Here is a 16,668-nt window from a genome sequence, read left to right as displayed (position 1 = left end):
GCATCAGCAGAAGAATCTTGGGGAAATAAGTTTTTTGAAAGTCTTAAATTAATTATTTCACCTGTTTTTAGTTTACTTACGCAGCTTTGCTGTGCTTAAAGAATTCTAATACGTAAAAGCTGCATAATTTTCCTTATCTGAAGTTGTGCTGGTTATGTCATAATTAGGTATGTGTTTTACAAGTTCTTTCTAATTTTTTACTGTTTTAATGAATCTGCATTCGCTCAGAGGTCTTTGCTAAGAACTTTTTCAAGAGGATATTACTATCTTGGGTACTGGTGATAGGACTTGGGGAAACATTTTAGTCAATAGATCAGGCACTTCGTTCTTAAATTCTTTGTCACCTGAGTGGACTTATAGGGCTTTGGTAACGTGTCGATTGTCAATGATTCTAGTCTAGTGCTTACCCTTTTACTATCTCACGTACTAGCAGCTTTGCTTTTCTAGTAGTAAAGGACTAGGTCCACTGCCAATATCAGTTTAGTATCATCTGTAATTAAAACTTTGCAGAAAAGTCTTCTAGCTCGTTTGTATTATCCTTATTCTTCTACACTTCTCATTGTTCCATGAGCAAGCTTTAGGGGGATCAGGCACTGCAGGCCATCTGAATCCTAACATCTGGAAGAGTGGTAGGAAGAACTACACCTTCCCTTAACTGGGATGCTGATGTAAGCTTATAATAATGTTTTCTGTTGGCAGAATTTCAGCACAGCTTGTCCTACTGAACCTGGCCAGTGTCAATGATGGCAAGACTCCAAAGTGCTGCACTGCATACCCTGTGGATCCTTTTCTTTTCACATACAACAAATGAAGGTAGGTTTGTCAATGTTTAAAATTACTATACTGAACTTTTTATCGACAGCATTTTCCCATCACTAGTAAGCAACACTATTGCCATTAATTAACTAATACAAAATGTGTAACTTCCAGTGTCAGAAATATGCATATGCTAGAATAAATTCTTAGGTTTTTTTCTTTTTATTGACCTTTTCCATATGGGCAAGAAAAAACAGGAATTTGCAGGAAGGAGAAACTGCGGTTTGGAAAGTCATCTCCCTGCTTCCCCATTATCTAATCTCTTTTGGACACCTTGCTGCAAACAAGGTGCTCAGCAATGACCCAGGAACATTTGTAGAAATCCCATAAGGGTAGAAAGCACTAGTCTGTCATTTGTTTATTTTCAGAATTACTGCTGTTCACCTTGAGGGAATTATGTTCATGAAATGGAGCCTGTAGATCTGCTGTTAAAGGGCATCTGTCAATTTGTGCGCTCTCAAGCTTGCAGAGTTACTAAGTTGGAAAATTTAGTTGGCAAGATTTGAACAAATTTTGCAAGCACTTGCTGTCAGACATTATATGCTCTGACTTGTGCCTGTACAGGGGCAGGTGACTGACATGTGGTGACCTATGTGTTCTTCACTACACCATTCTTTTGGTCTGGCAGGACATGTAACTGCATTAAGTCTTAATGCTGCTTGGTATATAATGGTTATTTTCTGAAGTTCAGCTGGCAGAAGCTGAGTATGAAAATGTTTTTTCCCCTGTATCTTTTATGATACTTGATTATAAAGACAAGTTAGATATATAAAATGATGTTTTCCAACAATGCATTTTTGTTCTCTGGAATCTTAACATTCTGCTTTCTGTAGTTTTTAAGTAGTTCCACAGTAGTCTGCAGTTTTTTTGTTTGTTTGGGTTTTTTTTAGAAAGCAAACCAAAATAGTTAAAAGAAAATTAAAAATAGTCTGTCTCTGAAAAAGAAGGTTTATTAGCTACTTTGTTATGTACTGTGAAATAGTACAATTTTAATTAATAAGAAGGATCAAGGTTTACAAGAGCGTGTTGTCTGGGTCATCTGAATCTAGATAATCCCACATTCTGTAAAGGATCTTTATCAAGGTTTAATTTTCAGACGCACACCCCCCCACTTAACTACATGTTTTAAGTTTCTTCAGCATGGTATTCTAGTTGAGGATTAAAAAAGAAATATGGTATTTCAGTTCTCTTTTTTAACTACACAAACTGAAAACAAACTCTGTACTGTATGTGGTTTCAAAAGGAAATTCTCAAATATCTGAGGTTTAAAAAAATATGGTGTAGCAGAGATGGAGAAAAGAGAAGGTCACAGGAAAAGAATACAGAAGATAATTTAAAATTCTGGAAAGACATGAGGACACTGAAAAGCAAGATAAAGTAAAGCTGCTAATAGTCATAGCTTAACACAGCAGGAAGAGCTTCATTTAATTGAGGTATTCTTGAAAGTGTAAGATCATTAACACATTGAAAAATAATTTCGTTCATCTTTAAAGGGTTTAAAATGTTAGCACTACTTTTAAAAGTGCATCTTCAAGTGGAAAAAAAAAGAAACTAACAATAAAAACACAAAAGGCAACCAAATATAAACAACAGCAACAGGATAAATAGATAATGGCTCTTTTAAAATAAATGAGCAGTGTGACTGTTACAGTATTGCAGAAGTTAATCTTTAACTTGCTGCCCTTCTGATGATTCTTAGGTTTTTTTTGAAGAATCAGGTATCATGCAGAACAAAAGGGAACTAAATGTGGTGCTGCTATCCAGAAAGGATTGATAGTTCTTATTTACAAGATAAATATCTACCCTTAGTAACTAAAATACAACAAAACATTTTCTAAGTATTTGAACACTAATGAAACCGTGAGCCACAGTCAGTTCTAGGTTTATAACCAGTCACTATACCAGACAATTTAGTTTATGATTTTTATACAATTTTAAAATGATTCCTTGACATTGCTGTACGTCCTCATTTGCAGAAGTGAGTCTCACTAAGGTTTTTGAACTTACTCAAGTGATCCAGGACCACTTGGTAGTCAAGTTTTGTGGGATGCCTTTTAGAAAGGCAAGTGAAAGTGATGTGTGGATTTTAGTGAGGGTGAAAGACCATACACCGACAGCACTAAACAATTCAGTGTTTCTTTGAGTGAGGTTTTTACTGAAGTACCAGAGGGTCTGGTGGTAGATCCCATTGTATGTTATGTATCAAGTCCACTAGAAGGCATCTGACCATGTTCATTACGTTTGCAGATACTGTGCTGTATTAGAGTATGCCAAAGTTACATCAGAATAAATAACACAAGTGGACTACGGAAAGGTAGAAATGTAGGAAGGATTAAATGAAATTAGGTATTTTTGACAATAAAAGTTTTTGCTTTGGAGGAATAATCTGAAACTTTGGTACCCATTGGAAAGAATAAGCCTGTGAAGCAGAAGTGGCTGAAGGACAAGGACCTTACAAGATGTGAATTGTTGGCAAATTAATCTTGAATTTACAATGTAAATGACAAGAATGGAGAGTTAGTAATGTACTGGGCCATGTAAACAAAACTGGCCCTTGTATAATTGCCGCAGGAAACTTTCTAGCAGAATCCCTTAGGAAACTATCAGAAAAATATCAGTAAGATTCCAAAAACCAGCCAAAGCTATTCTAAATTTTTAAAGGGAATTGAGATGTAGAGCAGGAGAGAAGGATTTAGATCTCTACAACTCGTGCAAGAAAAGGGAGATATTGTTCATATTTACCAATAATGGGGAAGACAAACATCAAAGAAGGTAAAGAATTGTTTGGGATGATAAAAGTATTAGCTATTTCTGACTGCTTCATTTAGAAATGATCACATTCCAGTACCACGTCTGGCACACTGTTAGTCCTTGTAACAGCATAACCTTACTGTCATATAGCTCCTCCTATTCTGTTCCTTGTTTCACTCATGTGGAGTACAGTGAAATAATGGAAAATGAGGCTGGAAGGGATACTGAGGATTGTGTATTCCATTTCCCTTTCCAGTTCTAACAAAGATATTTTGACCAATGTTTTCTACTTTTTTCTTAAATACTGCCAGTGAAAAGAGATTGTAAATGCAAACATTGAGACTTCGGGCTTTTCTGTACCCTCTGAATGCGTGGAACTACATGACTAAATCTCTGCAGGTCTCTGAACACTATCGCAGAATCACTAAGGTTGGAAAGGACCTTCAAGATCATCAAGTCCAACCATTACCCAACGCCACCATGTCCCCTAAACCATGTCCTGAACCGCCACATCCACACGTTTTTTGAAGAGATGGGGACTCCTCCCCAATCCAGAGATGGGGACTCCACCACCTCCCTGGGCAGCCTGTTCCAATGCTTGACCACCCTCTCGGTGAAGAAATTTTTCCTAATATCCAATCTAAACCTCCCCTGGCATAACTTGAGGCCATTTCCTCTTGTCCTGTCATTAGTTAGCTGGGAGAAGAGACCAACACCCATGTCACCAAAACCCCCTTTCAGGTAGTTGTAGAGAGCGATAAGATCTCCCCTCAGCCTCCTCTTCTCCAGGCTGAACAATCCCAGTTCCCTCAGCTGCTCCCAACAATGGAAAGGAAATACTGAGTGACATTAAGAAAAGGTGTGTACTAGAAGAAAGCTTGTGACAGGAAGACCTTCTAGGCAATGGGCAACTGCTCTGGGGAGGCAGAGAACATGCATTTGGGAAGCTTAAAACCATTGTAGATAATGCACAAGTACATGCCTGTAGGCAGTGATCTTGGTCTGACTCTGTTAATTGTCTGCATTTTGGCTTTTGAACCTTTTGTATTTAATGCATAGGATGATGCTGGTTTATAATTAAATGTTGATGTGTTTCAGATAGAGCTATGAGAATCAGATTTTTCTATGCTTGTAAGACTGTGTTGGATGAACTGTGCCTTTCTATTTCAATATTACTACTGCGGACCTCCTTCTTTTCCAAGACCATAGGCATTGTCTCCAGAAGGAGAGACATCTGGTGACATGCATCTCTTTCCATTTATCCAGAACACAAAAAATAACAGTGCTTTCACTTAATTTATAGGGAGTTCGTAGCTCTGTTTCGATGGAAAAATTGATGTTTCTGCTTAGTCCAATTTATTCTTTTGATTCTTTTCCTTCCCACTGTGTGCTGCTCCTCCCAAGTTATGGCTGCAGGTCGTGTACAGGAATTTGCATGCTTCACTGACTATGACAAAGAGATGGTTTGTCATTGGAAGGTGCCTGCACAAACAAATTGCTCCAAAGAATTCCTACTCTACTACAGGAAGGAATCTTTTTCTCTGCCGTAAGTGTTTAATAAGATGTTACATTACCACTGTCGGAACTTTATATATCCTATAGCCATTATCAGCTTTGATTCCCTCCCTCTACCATGGGTGTCTGCGACAAAATTTAATCCAGATTATTCTTCTTGCCAGGCGGAAAATAAGTTGCTGCAATTAACAGCACACCCTGTTAAGTGGTCTACTCTTCTGCAGACCTCTCTGCACTCTTAATTCAGAGGAGTGATCAGGTCCTACTTGTAGCACTGATAGGGCTCTCATGAGTTTACCCAACCTTCATTTCATGCAAAATTTTACCTCCTTCAGGAGAAATCTTAGCTGATTTACCAGTCTGTAGCCTGTGTGAAAGGTACTCTCCCCTGGAGCCCAGGTGGTTATCTCTGCATACAGTCTAACTTTGTGTTTAAGCACAGACTCTTGTCCCTGTTCTGCAGCAGGGTCAGTTATCATCACCTACAAAGGAAGATGCATCTGGGTTCTCCTGTTTCTCTCTCTATGATTTCTCCACACAGACATCCAAAGAATATCACTTTGTACACTGTAGTAAGCCTGTTCCTGTACTAGCAAGCTGTCAGTCCACTCCTTCAGAGGTTGAAGTGTGACAAAGGGTATTAATTTTTCTTCTTGGGATCAATCCCTATCTTTCCTGCCAAGCTTTTCATTTGTGTGATACAGAATCACAGAATCACTAGGTTGGAAAGGACCTTCAAGATCATCAAGTCCAACCATTAATCCAGCGCCACCATGTTCCCTAAACCATGTCCTGAAGTGCCACATCCACACGTTTTTTGAACACTTCCAGAGATGGTGACTCCACCACCTCCCTGGGCAGCCTGTTCCAATGCCTGACCACCCTCTCAGTGAAGAAATTTTTCCTAATATCCAATCTAAACCTCCCCTGGCGTAACTTGAGGCCATTTCCTCTTGTCCTGTCATTAGTTACTTGGGAGAAGAGGCCAACACCCATGTCACCAAAACCCCCTTTCAGGTAGTTGTAGAGAGCGATAAGGTCTCCCCTCAGCCTCCTCTTCTCCAGACTAAACAATCCCAGTTCCCTCAGCCGCTCCTCATAAGACTTGTGCTCCAGCCCCCTCACCAGCTTCGTTGCCCTTCTCTGGACGCTCTCCAGCACCTCAATGTCCTTCTTGTAGTGAGAAGCCCAAAACTGAACACAGTATTCAAGCTGCGGCCTCACCAGTGCCGAGTACAGGGGCACAATCACTTCCCTACTCCTGCTGGCCACACTATTCCTGATACAGGCCAGGACGCTGTTGGCCTTCTTGGCCACCTGGGCACACTGCCAGCTCATATTCAGCCGGGTGTCAACCAGCACCCCCAGGTCCCTTTTCACCAGGCAGCTCTCCAGCTACTCCTCCCCAAGCCTGGAGCGTTGCATGGGGTTGTTGTGGCCAAAGTGCAGGACCCGGAACTTGGCCTTACTAAACCTCATACAGTTGGCCTCTGCACATCGATCCAGCCTGTCCAGATTTCTCTGCAGAGCCCTCCTGCCCTCCAGCAGATCAACACTCCTGCCCAACTTGGTGTCATCTGCAAACTTACTGAGGCAGCACTCGATCCCCTCATCCAGGTCATCAATAAAGATATTGAACAAGACCGGCCCCAGAACTGAGCCCTGGGGAACACTGCTTGTGACCGGCCGCCAGCCGGATTTAACGCCGTTCACTGCAACTCTCTGGGCTCGGTCATCCAGCCAGTTCTTCACCCAATGAAGAGTAAACTCGTCCAAGCCACAGGCCACCAGTTTCTCCAGGAGAATGCTGTGGGAGACACTGTCAAAGGCTTTACTGAAATCCAGGTAGACAATGTCCACAGTCTTCCCCTCATTCACTAGGCGGGTCACCTGGTCATAGAAGGAGATCAGGTTGGTCAAGCAGGACCTGCCTTTCACGAACCCATGCTGGCTGGGCCTGATCCCTTGGTTGTCCTTCATATGCCCCGTGAGCACCCTCAAGACGAACCGCTCCATGATCTTCCCCGGTATGGAGGTCAGGCTGACAGGCCTGTAGTTCCCAGAATACTCCTTCCGGCCTTTCTTGTAGACGGGTGTCACATTGGCAAGCCTCCAGTCTTCTGGGACCTCCCCTGTTAACCAGGACCACGAATAAATGATGGAGAGTGGCCTGGCAAGCTCCTCCGCCAGTTCTCTCGGTACTCTTGGGTGGATCCCATCAGGTCCCATAGACTTGTAGGTGTCCAGGTGGCTTAACAGGTCCTTAACTGCTTCCTCCTGGATTATGGGCGGGTTATTGTGCTCTCCATCCCCATCTTCCAGTTCAGGGGGCTGAATACCCTGCAGATACCTGGACTGGCTATTAAAGACTGAGACAAAGAAGGCATTAAGTACCTCAACCTTGTCCTCGTCCTTGCAGACAATGTTCCCCACCGTATCCAGTAAGGGATGGAGATTCTCCTTGCCTCTCTTTTTGTTTTTAGTATATTTGTAGAAGCATTTTTAATTATCCTTTACAACTGTGGCCAGACTGAGCTCTAGCTGGGCTTTTGCCTTTCTAATTTTGTCCCTGCTTGACCTAAGGAGATCCTGGTACTCTTCGTGAGTTGCCTGCCCCTTCTCCTCTTTTCCCTGAGTCCCAGCAAAATCTCCCTGTTCAGCCAGGCCGGCCGCCTTCCCCGCCAGCTCTTCTTACGGCACGTGGGAACTGCCTGCTCCTGCGCCTTTAAGATTTCCTTCTTGAAGACTGTCCAACCTTCCTGGACCCCTTTGTCCTTCAGGACTGTCTCCCAAGGGACTCTCTCAACCAGTGACCTGAACAGGCCAAAGTCTGCCCTCCGGAAGTCCATGGTAGCAGTTTTGCTGACCCTTCTCCTTACTTCGCTCACTATTGAGAATTCTATCATGTCGTGGTCGCTAAGCCCAAGACGGCCTCCGACCACATCTCTCACCAGTCCTTCTCTGTTTGTAAACAGCAGGTCCAGTAAGGCACCTCCCATGGTGGACTCACTCACCAGCTGTGTCAGGAAGTTATCCTCCACACGCTCCAGAAACCTCCCAGATTGTTTCCTCTCTGAAAACCAATTGGTTGTTTGGGTTTAAGTCATTTTTTCTGTGGTGTTTTTTTTTTTTTTCCAGGGCAGCTGATCCGAACCAACATGAGGAACAAACTGTGGCTCCAGAATATTTCCTTCTTCCTTTTATTCCAGTACAGTAAGTTTCACAGATAGCTCTTCCAGGCTGTAGACCCACAGGATTTATCTCGGCTGTTGATGCAGGCTCTGCTGAGATGTGCATGGCACAAGGTTGCCATGGGACAGCAACACAAGATAGGGTACCAGGGGAGAGGGTTCCATGGGCAAACAAGTTATGGAAGAGGTTCCATGGGCAGTGGAGGACAGACACAAGAAGGTGCAGAGCTGGGGAAAGCTCAGCCAGACTGCATGTCACTCCAGGGAGCAGCACCAGTGGGAAAACTGCAGAGGTAGTGACTGCCTTGCATTGAAATGTCTCCTGATGATGTTAGAGTAGGATTTTCCACCCCAAAAAACCACCCTCTGCCATAGGGAAGGTTCTGGTGGCCAAGATCAGGATATCCCCAGAGCTTATGGCTGCTGTTGGCAGGTCAGCCAGGGACAGTGGAGTGAACCTGGTCTGAGCCCCTTTGCTCAGGACTGCTCTGTGCAGGCAGTCACTCCCCCTTTCTTGCTGGTTCCTACCCACTATGCAAGCTTCAGCTGACTCAGAGCTGACTTTCTGAACAGGTCAGCTGGACAGAAAAAGGCAGCAACAACAGTGTCTGCAGGGAACGCGTACAAGTTTAGCGTTTTACATGCTGCTTCTAGGCAGAGCATTGGAGGTGCTCCAAACCTAAATTAGTAGAAAAGATTAATTCAGAGTTATGTTCCTGCCATATCGGACCATTGTGATGTCTGGTCTGAATTTTGTGCAGCACAAGCCAGGGGATTACCCTGTACTAACTTCAATTTGAACCAACCTAGATCTTACTGTTACAAGTATTTGATTTTTTTGCTTCTGGAGCTGCCAAGGATGGACAATTCATCCTAGATCTAACTGGGTTTAGGACACTTACTTATTCCCTTCCCAGTAAAAATCTGTCATCTTCTAAATATTGTTAGATTCTTGCCCAAAGATACACTTGCAGCTTACCAGCTGCCTAGGAATAGTGGTCCATTTGACTGTTTAACATAATAGCATAGAATAATGCTAATCTGCAGTGCTTATCTGCTAGGATCCTCCTTCTGGCCTTTCTTGTAGACGGGCGTCACATTGGCAAGGGGTGTTTGGGGAGGGTAGGTTGTTTGGAAGTTTGGGGCAGTTCAGTTTTGGTTTGGATTTGTTTGTGCTAAACATTTCTAGGAACTGAGCATGTTTGTCAGATTCTATTAGCTCCACACATTCAGGCTTGATTTCACCTTTTTGAGAAATAGTGTGCCACGCTCTCTAAACATCACATCATTTTCTGCCTGTTTTTCAGAAATCATGTGTGTGTCCCTGAGAATGGAAAAGACAGTTTGAGGTGCACTTGCACAATATGTCCGGATTATTTTGTATCGGGCCTCACGTATATTCTAGCTCTACAGTTCAATGGGACTGATGTGTGGAATTACAGTGTTACGCCAGCCCTGGTTGGTAAGAAACTGTTTACTTGTCACCAGGACATCTGGTTCCGGGCTTTGCAGTCCTAGCTAACTCCTCATTCATCTCACTGGAATAGTTTTTCCTTATCAGAGGTGAAAAGTGCCATGCTGGCTTAAATGTAAAATCCATTTGGTGTAGAAACCTGGTTCTGGAGTAGGTTCTTAAGGAAAGAGTATAAGTAATGGGGCAAGCAGAGAGTGAGTCTTCTCTCAGCTGCCAGCCATCAGCAGTTTGGGGGCTTAGACATGTCTTCTGCATTTTACTTGTGGCTGTAGAATTCAAGGAGGAAGAGGAAGGTGCTACTTCCAGTTTCTAGAAAGACACCAAGCTATCCCTACTGAAATTTCTTCCATTCCTGTCTCTATCGTACTCCCATTTTTTCATGCTATTTGAATCACCCCCTGAACAGAGATTTTTGCAGTAATTGCTGTTGGATTATAACAGCCAGTGATAAAAAGTTAATGACTCTGCTCTTTCACAGGACAGAGCATAGATACAGTTTCTCTCTCTATAGGTACCTAGTTTGTTTAGAACAGTGTTCTTATTCATAACAGTTGTAACCTCAAACACTCAGAGAAATCATTCACATACCTTAGGCAGGCATTCATCTGCATCAGTGAGCTGGTTCTTTTCAGAATACTTGATTGTTGCTGCTGCGTGTTAGCAGAATAAGCAGGAGTCTGCATCCGTTTCTAAGAGAGAGGTAGCCAGGACAGCCTGGCTGCAAAGTTGTCAGAAGGTCTGTGCCTACCCCAGCAGCACAGCATGCTATTGTGAGGGCACAGGTTGTTCACATTTTTCCAGGCTGAAAGCTGCATCCAGTGCACCAAAAGGTTGAACTTGCAGTTTGTTCAGCCAGCTTGACGATTCAGTGCTTGTTAATGAATACTTTGCAGTAGGCCTGTTTTGGCCTCTATATCCGTGTGCTACAGCATAGTGTAAAGGGCTAAATGCATTGACTGCGATGAGATTCTGGTCTCTGGTGAATGTTTGTGTCTCTGCTTCTCTCCATCAGTGCTTTCCCATTGCCATGTTCTCCTTAATTGTATTTTTTAACGTACAGTTAAGCCAAGGGCCCCCAAAAATCTTGCCATTGAGAAAGTTGAAAATGGTAATTTTAATCTGAGCTGGGAGGAGAGCTACTCTCCTGCATCCATGCTCTCTGGACAGCCAGTCGTCTATGAAGTGAAATACTGGAGGAAGCAGCACCCAACAGAGGTAAGAGACAGCCACTCTCTTAATTTTCTGTCTCTCTGGAGCTTTCACATTTGAAAAGTCTTGAAACCATTTCATGAATAATGGTGTAGGAGCCAGCAAGGGCAAGTCCCACAATGTTCTTGATCACACACTTGCCAGAGGTCACATTGCTCCAAGGTGGTCCAGCTGTGCTTTAAAGGATTGAAACTCTTCTGACTGCCACCCCAAGATGGTCTGCTGCTCACAGGAGACAGGGCAGAGATTGAAAATACAGTGCTTCTGTTACCTGAACTTCATTTGCTCCTTAGACATAGGGAAGCTGGCAGCTGTTCATGACTCTGTGGTGCACTTGAGGCATTTCAGACACCCTCCTGAAAAATCCATCACTTCAGGGCTGGGCTTCTTCTGGTAGGGGAAGAATATGCATGGTGGCATGTCACAAACACCACCCACTCATGACAACAAAATGCAGTATCACACAGCAGATTAGGTACACATTCGTTCATTTGCTCATTTGTGAAAGGTCACTGAAACACGTAACACTATTGTTATTTAGTTGCTGTCACTAACACTTCATGTCATAAAGAAATCAAAGTGAACTTTCTCACTTTCTTCTCAGGTTTCTCTAAAAGCAATTAACTACCAGGCAAAAAGCTTTGAAATTATTGCAAGCTCCTTGAGGAGAGGCTATGATTATGTTGCAAGTGTAAGGTGTAACTATACAGACTACCCAGCCTACTGGAGCGAATGGAGTGAAGGAGTTGAATTTCACTATGGTAAGTATTGTAACAAATAGCAGCTTGATAAAAGGGTGGTATAATTTTATAAACCATATCATATAGACCCCACTGCTCTCCTCTCAGACAAGAGTTCGGAATCATCATCTTCATCCTTTTGAATGTATTGTGGATACATCTGTAAAGGCTTCCAAAGACACGAAATGTAAAAAGGCAGCTCCTGAGGAAACTAAGGAAGAGAAGACCAAGGGAAATCGGATTGTTTAGCCTTGTGGCAAAAAAAGTCTGAAAGGGGATGTGTTTATTCTCTATAAACATTTCATGAAGTAGACACCAGGGAAGGAGAAGAGATGTTTAAACTGAAGAACAACATTGATGTAAGAGCAACTGGGTATAAAAGAACAAGGGACATTTAGGCTGCAAATTAAGCAATACTTCAGCCATCAGAGGGCTGAGTGTTTATAAAAATCTCTGAAGAGCAACAGAGAGGACAGGAAGCATAGCTGCACTACAGTGGAGATGATAATGCCATTTTAGGGACTGTGTGACAGGTTTGCCCCCAAGAGCTGACAAATGGCCTCACAGTAACATATTGGCTCTCCCAGCTCCTAACACTTGTAGTAACTGACTGCACTACTTGCATTGACCTTTCAGACTTGCCACACACCACCACCGCTGGTAGCTGTGTATGTTCTGTTGGTTATCTGCTGGAGGCTTTATTTTATGTCCTCTAAAGGAGCATTTTTTAAGGTGTAAAAGAGGAGCAATGAATTTGGTATTGCTAGTATTTGTATTTATACGCACATATACATGTAAAAGCGTATGTTTGTTTAACAGATTACCAAGTAACAGCTGATGACATTCTGCAGATGGCTGTTCCTGTATCCTGCATACTGATCATGGCAGTATCTGTAATTTGTTACTTCTGTTTTACCAAGTATGTATCATACTGTTCACAGGTTTTATAGAGTAGCGGTTGCACAGATATCAGTATTGCTATTGATTAGCTGAATATCTAGTAGTACAGGAAATGAATGTTTTGTTTTTCCTCAGCACTGTTATCTCCCTCTCTATGAGCAAATGTTTTATAAACATGAATCAGCTGCACTCTGTCATTTTCTGCATAGGTAACTGAATATTCTCTATTAATCTTACTAGAATGGGCTTCTTGTAGCATCCAAAACAGGCTGCAGTTATGGGGTTTGTCAGTTTTGGACCCCAGTGTTTGCTGGAGTTCCAACAATGATGGTTAAATATTTGTATTTCTTTTTAAATTTTTTTTTAGTGGTAATGTGAAAGTGGGATCCTATCTGTTTTGCACATCATTTCAAACATGGTTAGAAGAACATGTGACTGTGGTTGTGCAGAGCAGTCACGCACCAAACATATAAACATCTTTGCACTAGTTTAATGAAAAGCAGCACTTGGAGATGCACCAAACAGGCACTTCCTGTTGCTGCAATGCAGATGGCTAAGAGAGAGAGAACAGAAGAGGGAAGTGTGCACTGATGAAGCCAAAATGCAGCCAAAGCAATTTTAATTCTTCCCTTGCAGAGTGAAGAAAGAATGGTGGGATCAAATCCCAAATCCAGCAAAGAGCCATTTGGTTGTAAAAAATGTCAAGGTAATTTAAAGTTTTGGCAAAAAATACCTTTTCTTGATCACTAGAAGTAGAATATGTAATAATTGCTATTGTCTGGCTAGTGCAGGGGATACTAAATACGATTCACATGTGTCCTAAATCTCATTTGTATCTTTATTAGTTTTCAGTTTTGTGCTACATTGATGAAATTAAGTTCTCTTTCCATGACTTAAAGCAGAGTCATACGGAAAACCAAATGTAAGTAAGATAAAGGGGGAAGGAAAAAAAAAACACCAACAAAACAACCAAAAAACCCCCAACCTCTGCTTTACAGCATAAAATTGTTTCCTATTACATAAACATTAACTGTCCTTTCCTTTTGACTTCCAAAAACAGAAGTTGCAAGAACTGCCTGGCTCAAAGTTTGTCAAGCCAAAACTTCAAGGGAAAAGATAACATCAGAAATGTTGAGAAATCTTGCAGTTGCCACAGCAAGTCTGGGGAGTGGTTTCCAAAAGGCAGCAGTGCAGTTTTAACCCCTGAGACAATTCTGGTTGAAGAGTCTATAGAAATCTGCGAACGTTTAACAGACATTGAGGCTGAGAGCCAGGAAGAGACTAGTGACCAGATCACCATGTTTGAGCCTTGTGAGAGCAGTGTCAGTGCTTTCAGAAAGCACACTGAACACAACGATGCACTAGCTAGTATGTTTATTGAGCTTCTGGCAGATGAAAACAACACGCCAGATGACAGAGACCCAGACATCGTCACAGGTGAGAATAAAAGCTTTGAGAAACTTGAGTCAGAAAATCCATCACAGCGAAATCCAAAAGAAAGCACAGCCCAGAGTCAGCAGCCATGTGATATTTCTCATACAGTCTCCCTTTTCACCAAAGCCTCTCAAGATGCCTACAGTTGTAGTACAGCCAGCAAGAAGTCAGAAGAATCCTTTGAATCTGGCTATCGGAGCTCCAGCATAAATTCTGCTTCTCTGGATGCAAGAGATCTTCAACATATGGTTCATCAAAGCCTTTTTCTATGCAGTTCTGAAAGTCAGCATGACTTGTGTATCCTGATCCAGGAATCTCCAAATAAACCATCCTTTGGGACCAACAAAGACAGAATAAGCAACCCCGCACACAAGAGGTTTGATACCCTTGTGTCTCCGTCCATGGGGCTGTGTAGCTCTGCCTACAAGAGCTTTGACGCCCTTATCACTCCATCTGTGGAGCCTTGTGGTTCTGCCTACAAGAGCTTTGACACCCTTATGTCTCCATGTGAGGACCCCTGTGGTTCTGCCTACAAGAGCTTTGACACCCTTGTGTCTGCATTCAAGGAGCCAAGTAGCTCTGCATATAAGAGCTTTGACACCCTTATGTCTCAGTCTATGGCTAGCAGTAGCCTGACGCTGTGTTTTGAAAATGTGTGTTGTTCTTCACCTTTGACACAGTGTTCAGAGACACCAGAACTTAGCTGCAGAGATCAAATTTACCAATCCCCTAGCAATCAGACATGTTATACCAACTACAGATCTCCCTGCACTGAGCTTGATTTTCAAAACGCTTGTTCAGAACATACTGATTTTACATCTTTCTCCACACAAGCAAATGACAGTGCTTCAGCTTTCCTACCAGAGAAAGAAATACATAAGCAAGTAACATATCAAAATATTCAAAAGAAAGCCAGTATAATTTCTTGCCCCACTGGACCTCAACTATCTGCTTATCAACCTTTTGATAATGCAGTTAAATGTAATGGTACATACTGTGACAATTACAGTGAGTTTATCTCTAGGTCACTATGTGAACCCTTCATTCGTCTTTTGTACAACAACCTGAGAGAAACGCCTCCAGACACCATAATCTCTGAACCTGACCAGAGGGCAGATGACCATGTATGTTTAATTGTACAGGGTTTTGACTGCAGCATTGTCCCAGGTTTAGCCTCTAGTGAGAATGTCACACAGACCAGTGATGGCAGCGTTTGGATCATCAACTGTAATGAGCTGTCTAGTGATAGCAAAGATGAAAATACCAGCAGAGACAAACATCTGTTGCATTTGTTAGAGCTGAACTGTCAGGATTTTAACAGCAGAGAAAGAATTATGAAAGGGACAAAACCTAACAGCTTTAACTATGCTGGTAAAGGAAAGCAAGAGAGCAGCAGTAACAGACTAAGTAGTGACTTTCACTGCCACGCATACAACCCCTTGAGGCAACTTGGAAATGTAGGGGGAAAAAAAGAGGTGATAAAGTATGCGGTAAGCAGATGTGACTTGGCAGGTAGATTACCAGAAGAATCACTGGACAGCATTGGGCTAAACTTAGAAAGAAAAGCTGCAGAGCCCTTGGAGCTCCTGGTCTCAGAGAAGTTGTCACCTCCTCTTTTTGTGGATAACCCCTGTCCTTCTGATTCTCACACCATTTGCAGTGAAGGTTCCAGACTGGCACCTGCAGTTAAAAAAAGACCAGTAGAACTATTGAGGGAAAACAACAGGAAGAATGAGAAAAAAATGAAACTTCTGCAAGTCCTTGCCCAGGATGACAACTGCTACATGAAGGTAGCCTAGCCACACTTGCCAAGACTGAACCAAACTAGTCTTTGGAAATAAACTGTAGGCAAATTGAAATGTTGCTTATTCTTCCAATCTTGTCTGAAGTGAGGGCTGCTACAGTTCAGACATGGATTCAGTGTGTTGAAACGCTCATGCCTGCTGCAGGGCTGGCAAACTAGTATGTGATACAAGCCCCTGGGCTACAAGTAGGGGTTAGCACTTAACAATTGCAGCTGCAACTCTATCAGGGGGCAAAGCCAGAGCTAAAGTTTCTCTGGCCATGATTGTTCTCTAAAAGTGAGCAGCAGCTGCATAAAGTAGGGTATAGTTCCTGTGGTTATTGCCCTGCTTCTGTATGTGCTTGGGAAGCACACAAAGGTGATGCAGAAGGTGCTGACACACCTGGAAGTGGAACCTAGCTGCATGTCAACGGGGAAGTGGCGGACCTGCATGGACAGCATCACACAGCTTCCATAATTTATTTATTGTTGGGGGTAGGAGGGAATGTCCTGTGTGCCGAGACCCAGCATGGGGTGTATGTTTCTATACTTGCTCAATCAAGACCTGAAATAAAGATTACTGTCATTTGGGCTTAAGCAATGCTATTTTTGATGATTAGTTTCTTATTCTGTAGAAGCAAGCAGAGTTATTTCATACTTCTACAGCTGTAATGGAATCAGACATTTCTAAGCAGTGTTTTCCCAGAAAGCTTATCCAGTTTATGGTCAGACTCCCTAAATTAATGGAGCATTTTCTCAGTTTCTTGTTCAGTCAGAATGGGAATTATGCCTGCAACTTTAAGACAGAATATACTTCTTGTTGGATAATTGTTCTGAAAGTTTTACTCACGAATC

At 42.5% G+C, this 16,668-nt stretch overlaps 1 protein-coding gene across 1 annotated transcript; it reads left to right on the top strand.

The window, feature by feature from the left end:
* Positions 1 to 743: 743 nt before the first annotated feature.
* Positions 744 to 15,734, top strand: IL4R (interleukin 4 receptor; the record flags this gene model as incomplete). Its single annotated transcript, XM_082006726.1, has 10 exons — positions 744 to 813; positions 4,972 to 5,113; positions 9,581 to 9,735; positions 10,808 to 10,962; positions 11,561 to 11,717; positions 12,516 to 12,615; positions 13,233 to 13,302; positions 13,442 to 13,518; positions 13,657 to 15,401; positions 15,691 to 15,734. The coding sequence occupies 10 exons, from the start codon at positions 744 to 746 to the stop codon at positions 15,732 to 15,734; spliced, it is 2,715 nt and encodes a 904-aa protein (XP_081862852.1).
* Positions 15,735 to 16,668: the final 934 nt, after the last annotated feature.

This window comes from Phaethon aethereus (genome assembly GCF_964289735.1).
Source record: "Phaethon aethereus genome assembly, chromosome: 15".
Taxonomy (NCBI): Eukaryota; Metazoa; Chordata; class Aves; order Phaethontiformes; family Phaethontidae; genus Phaethon; species Phaethon aethereus.
The sequence above is the reverse complement of the archived record's forward strand: the minus strand, read 5'-3'. Positions and strand labels throughout refer to the sequence as shown.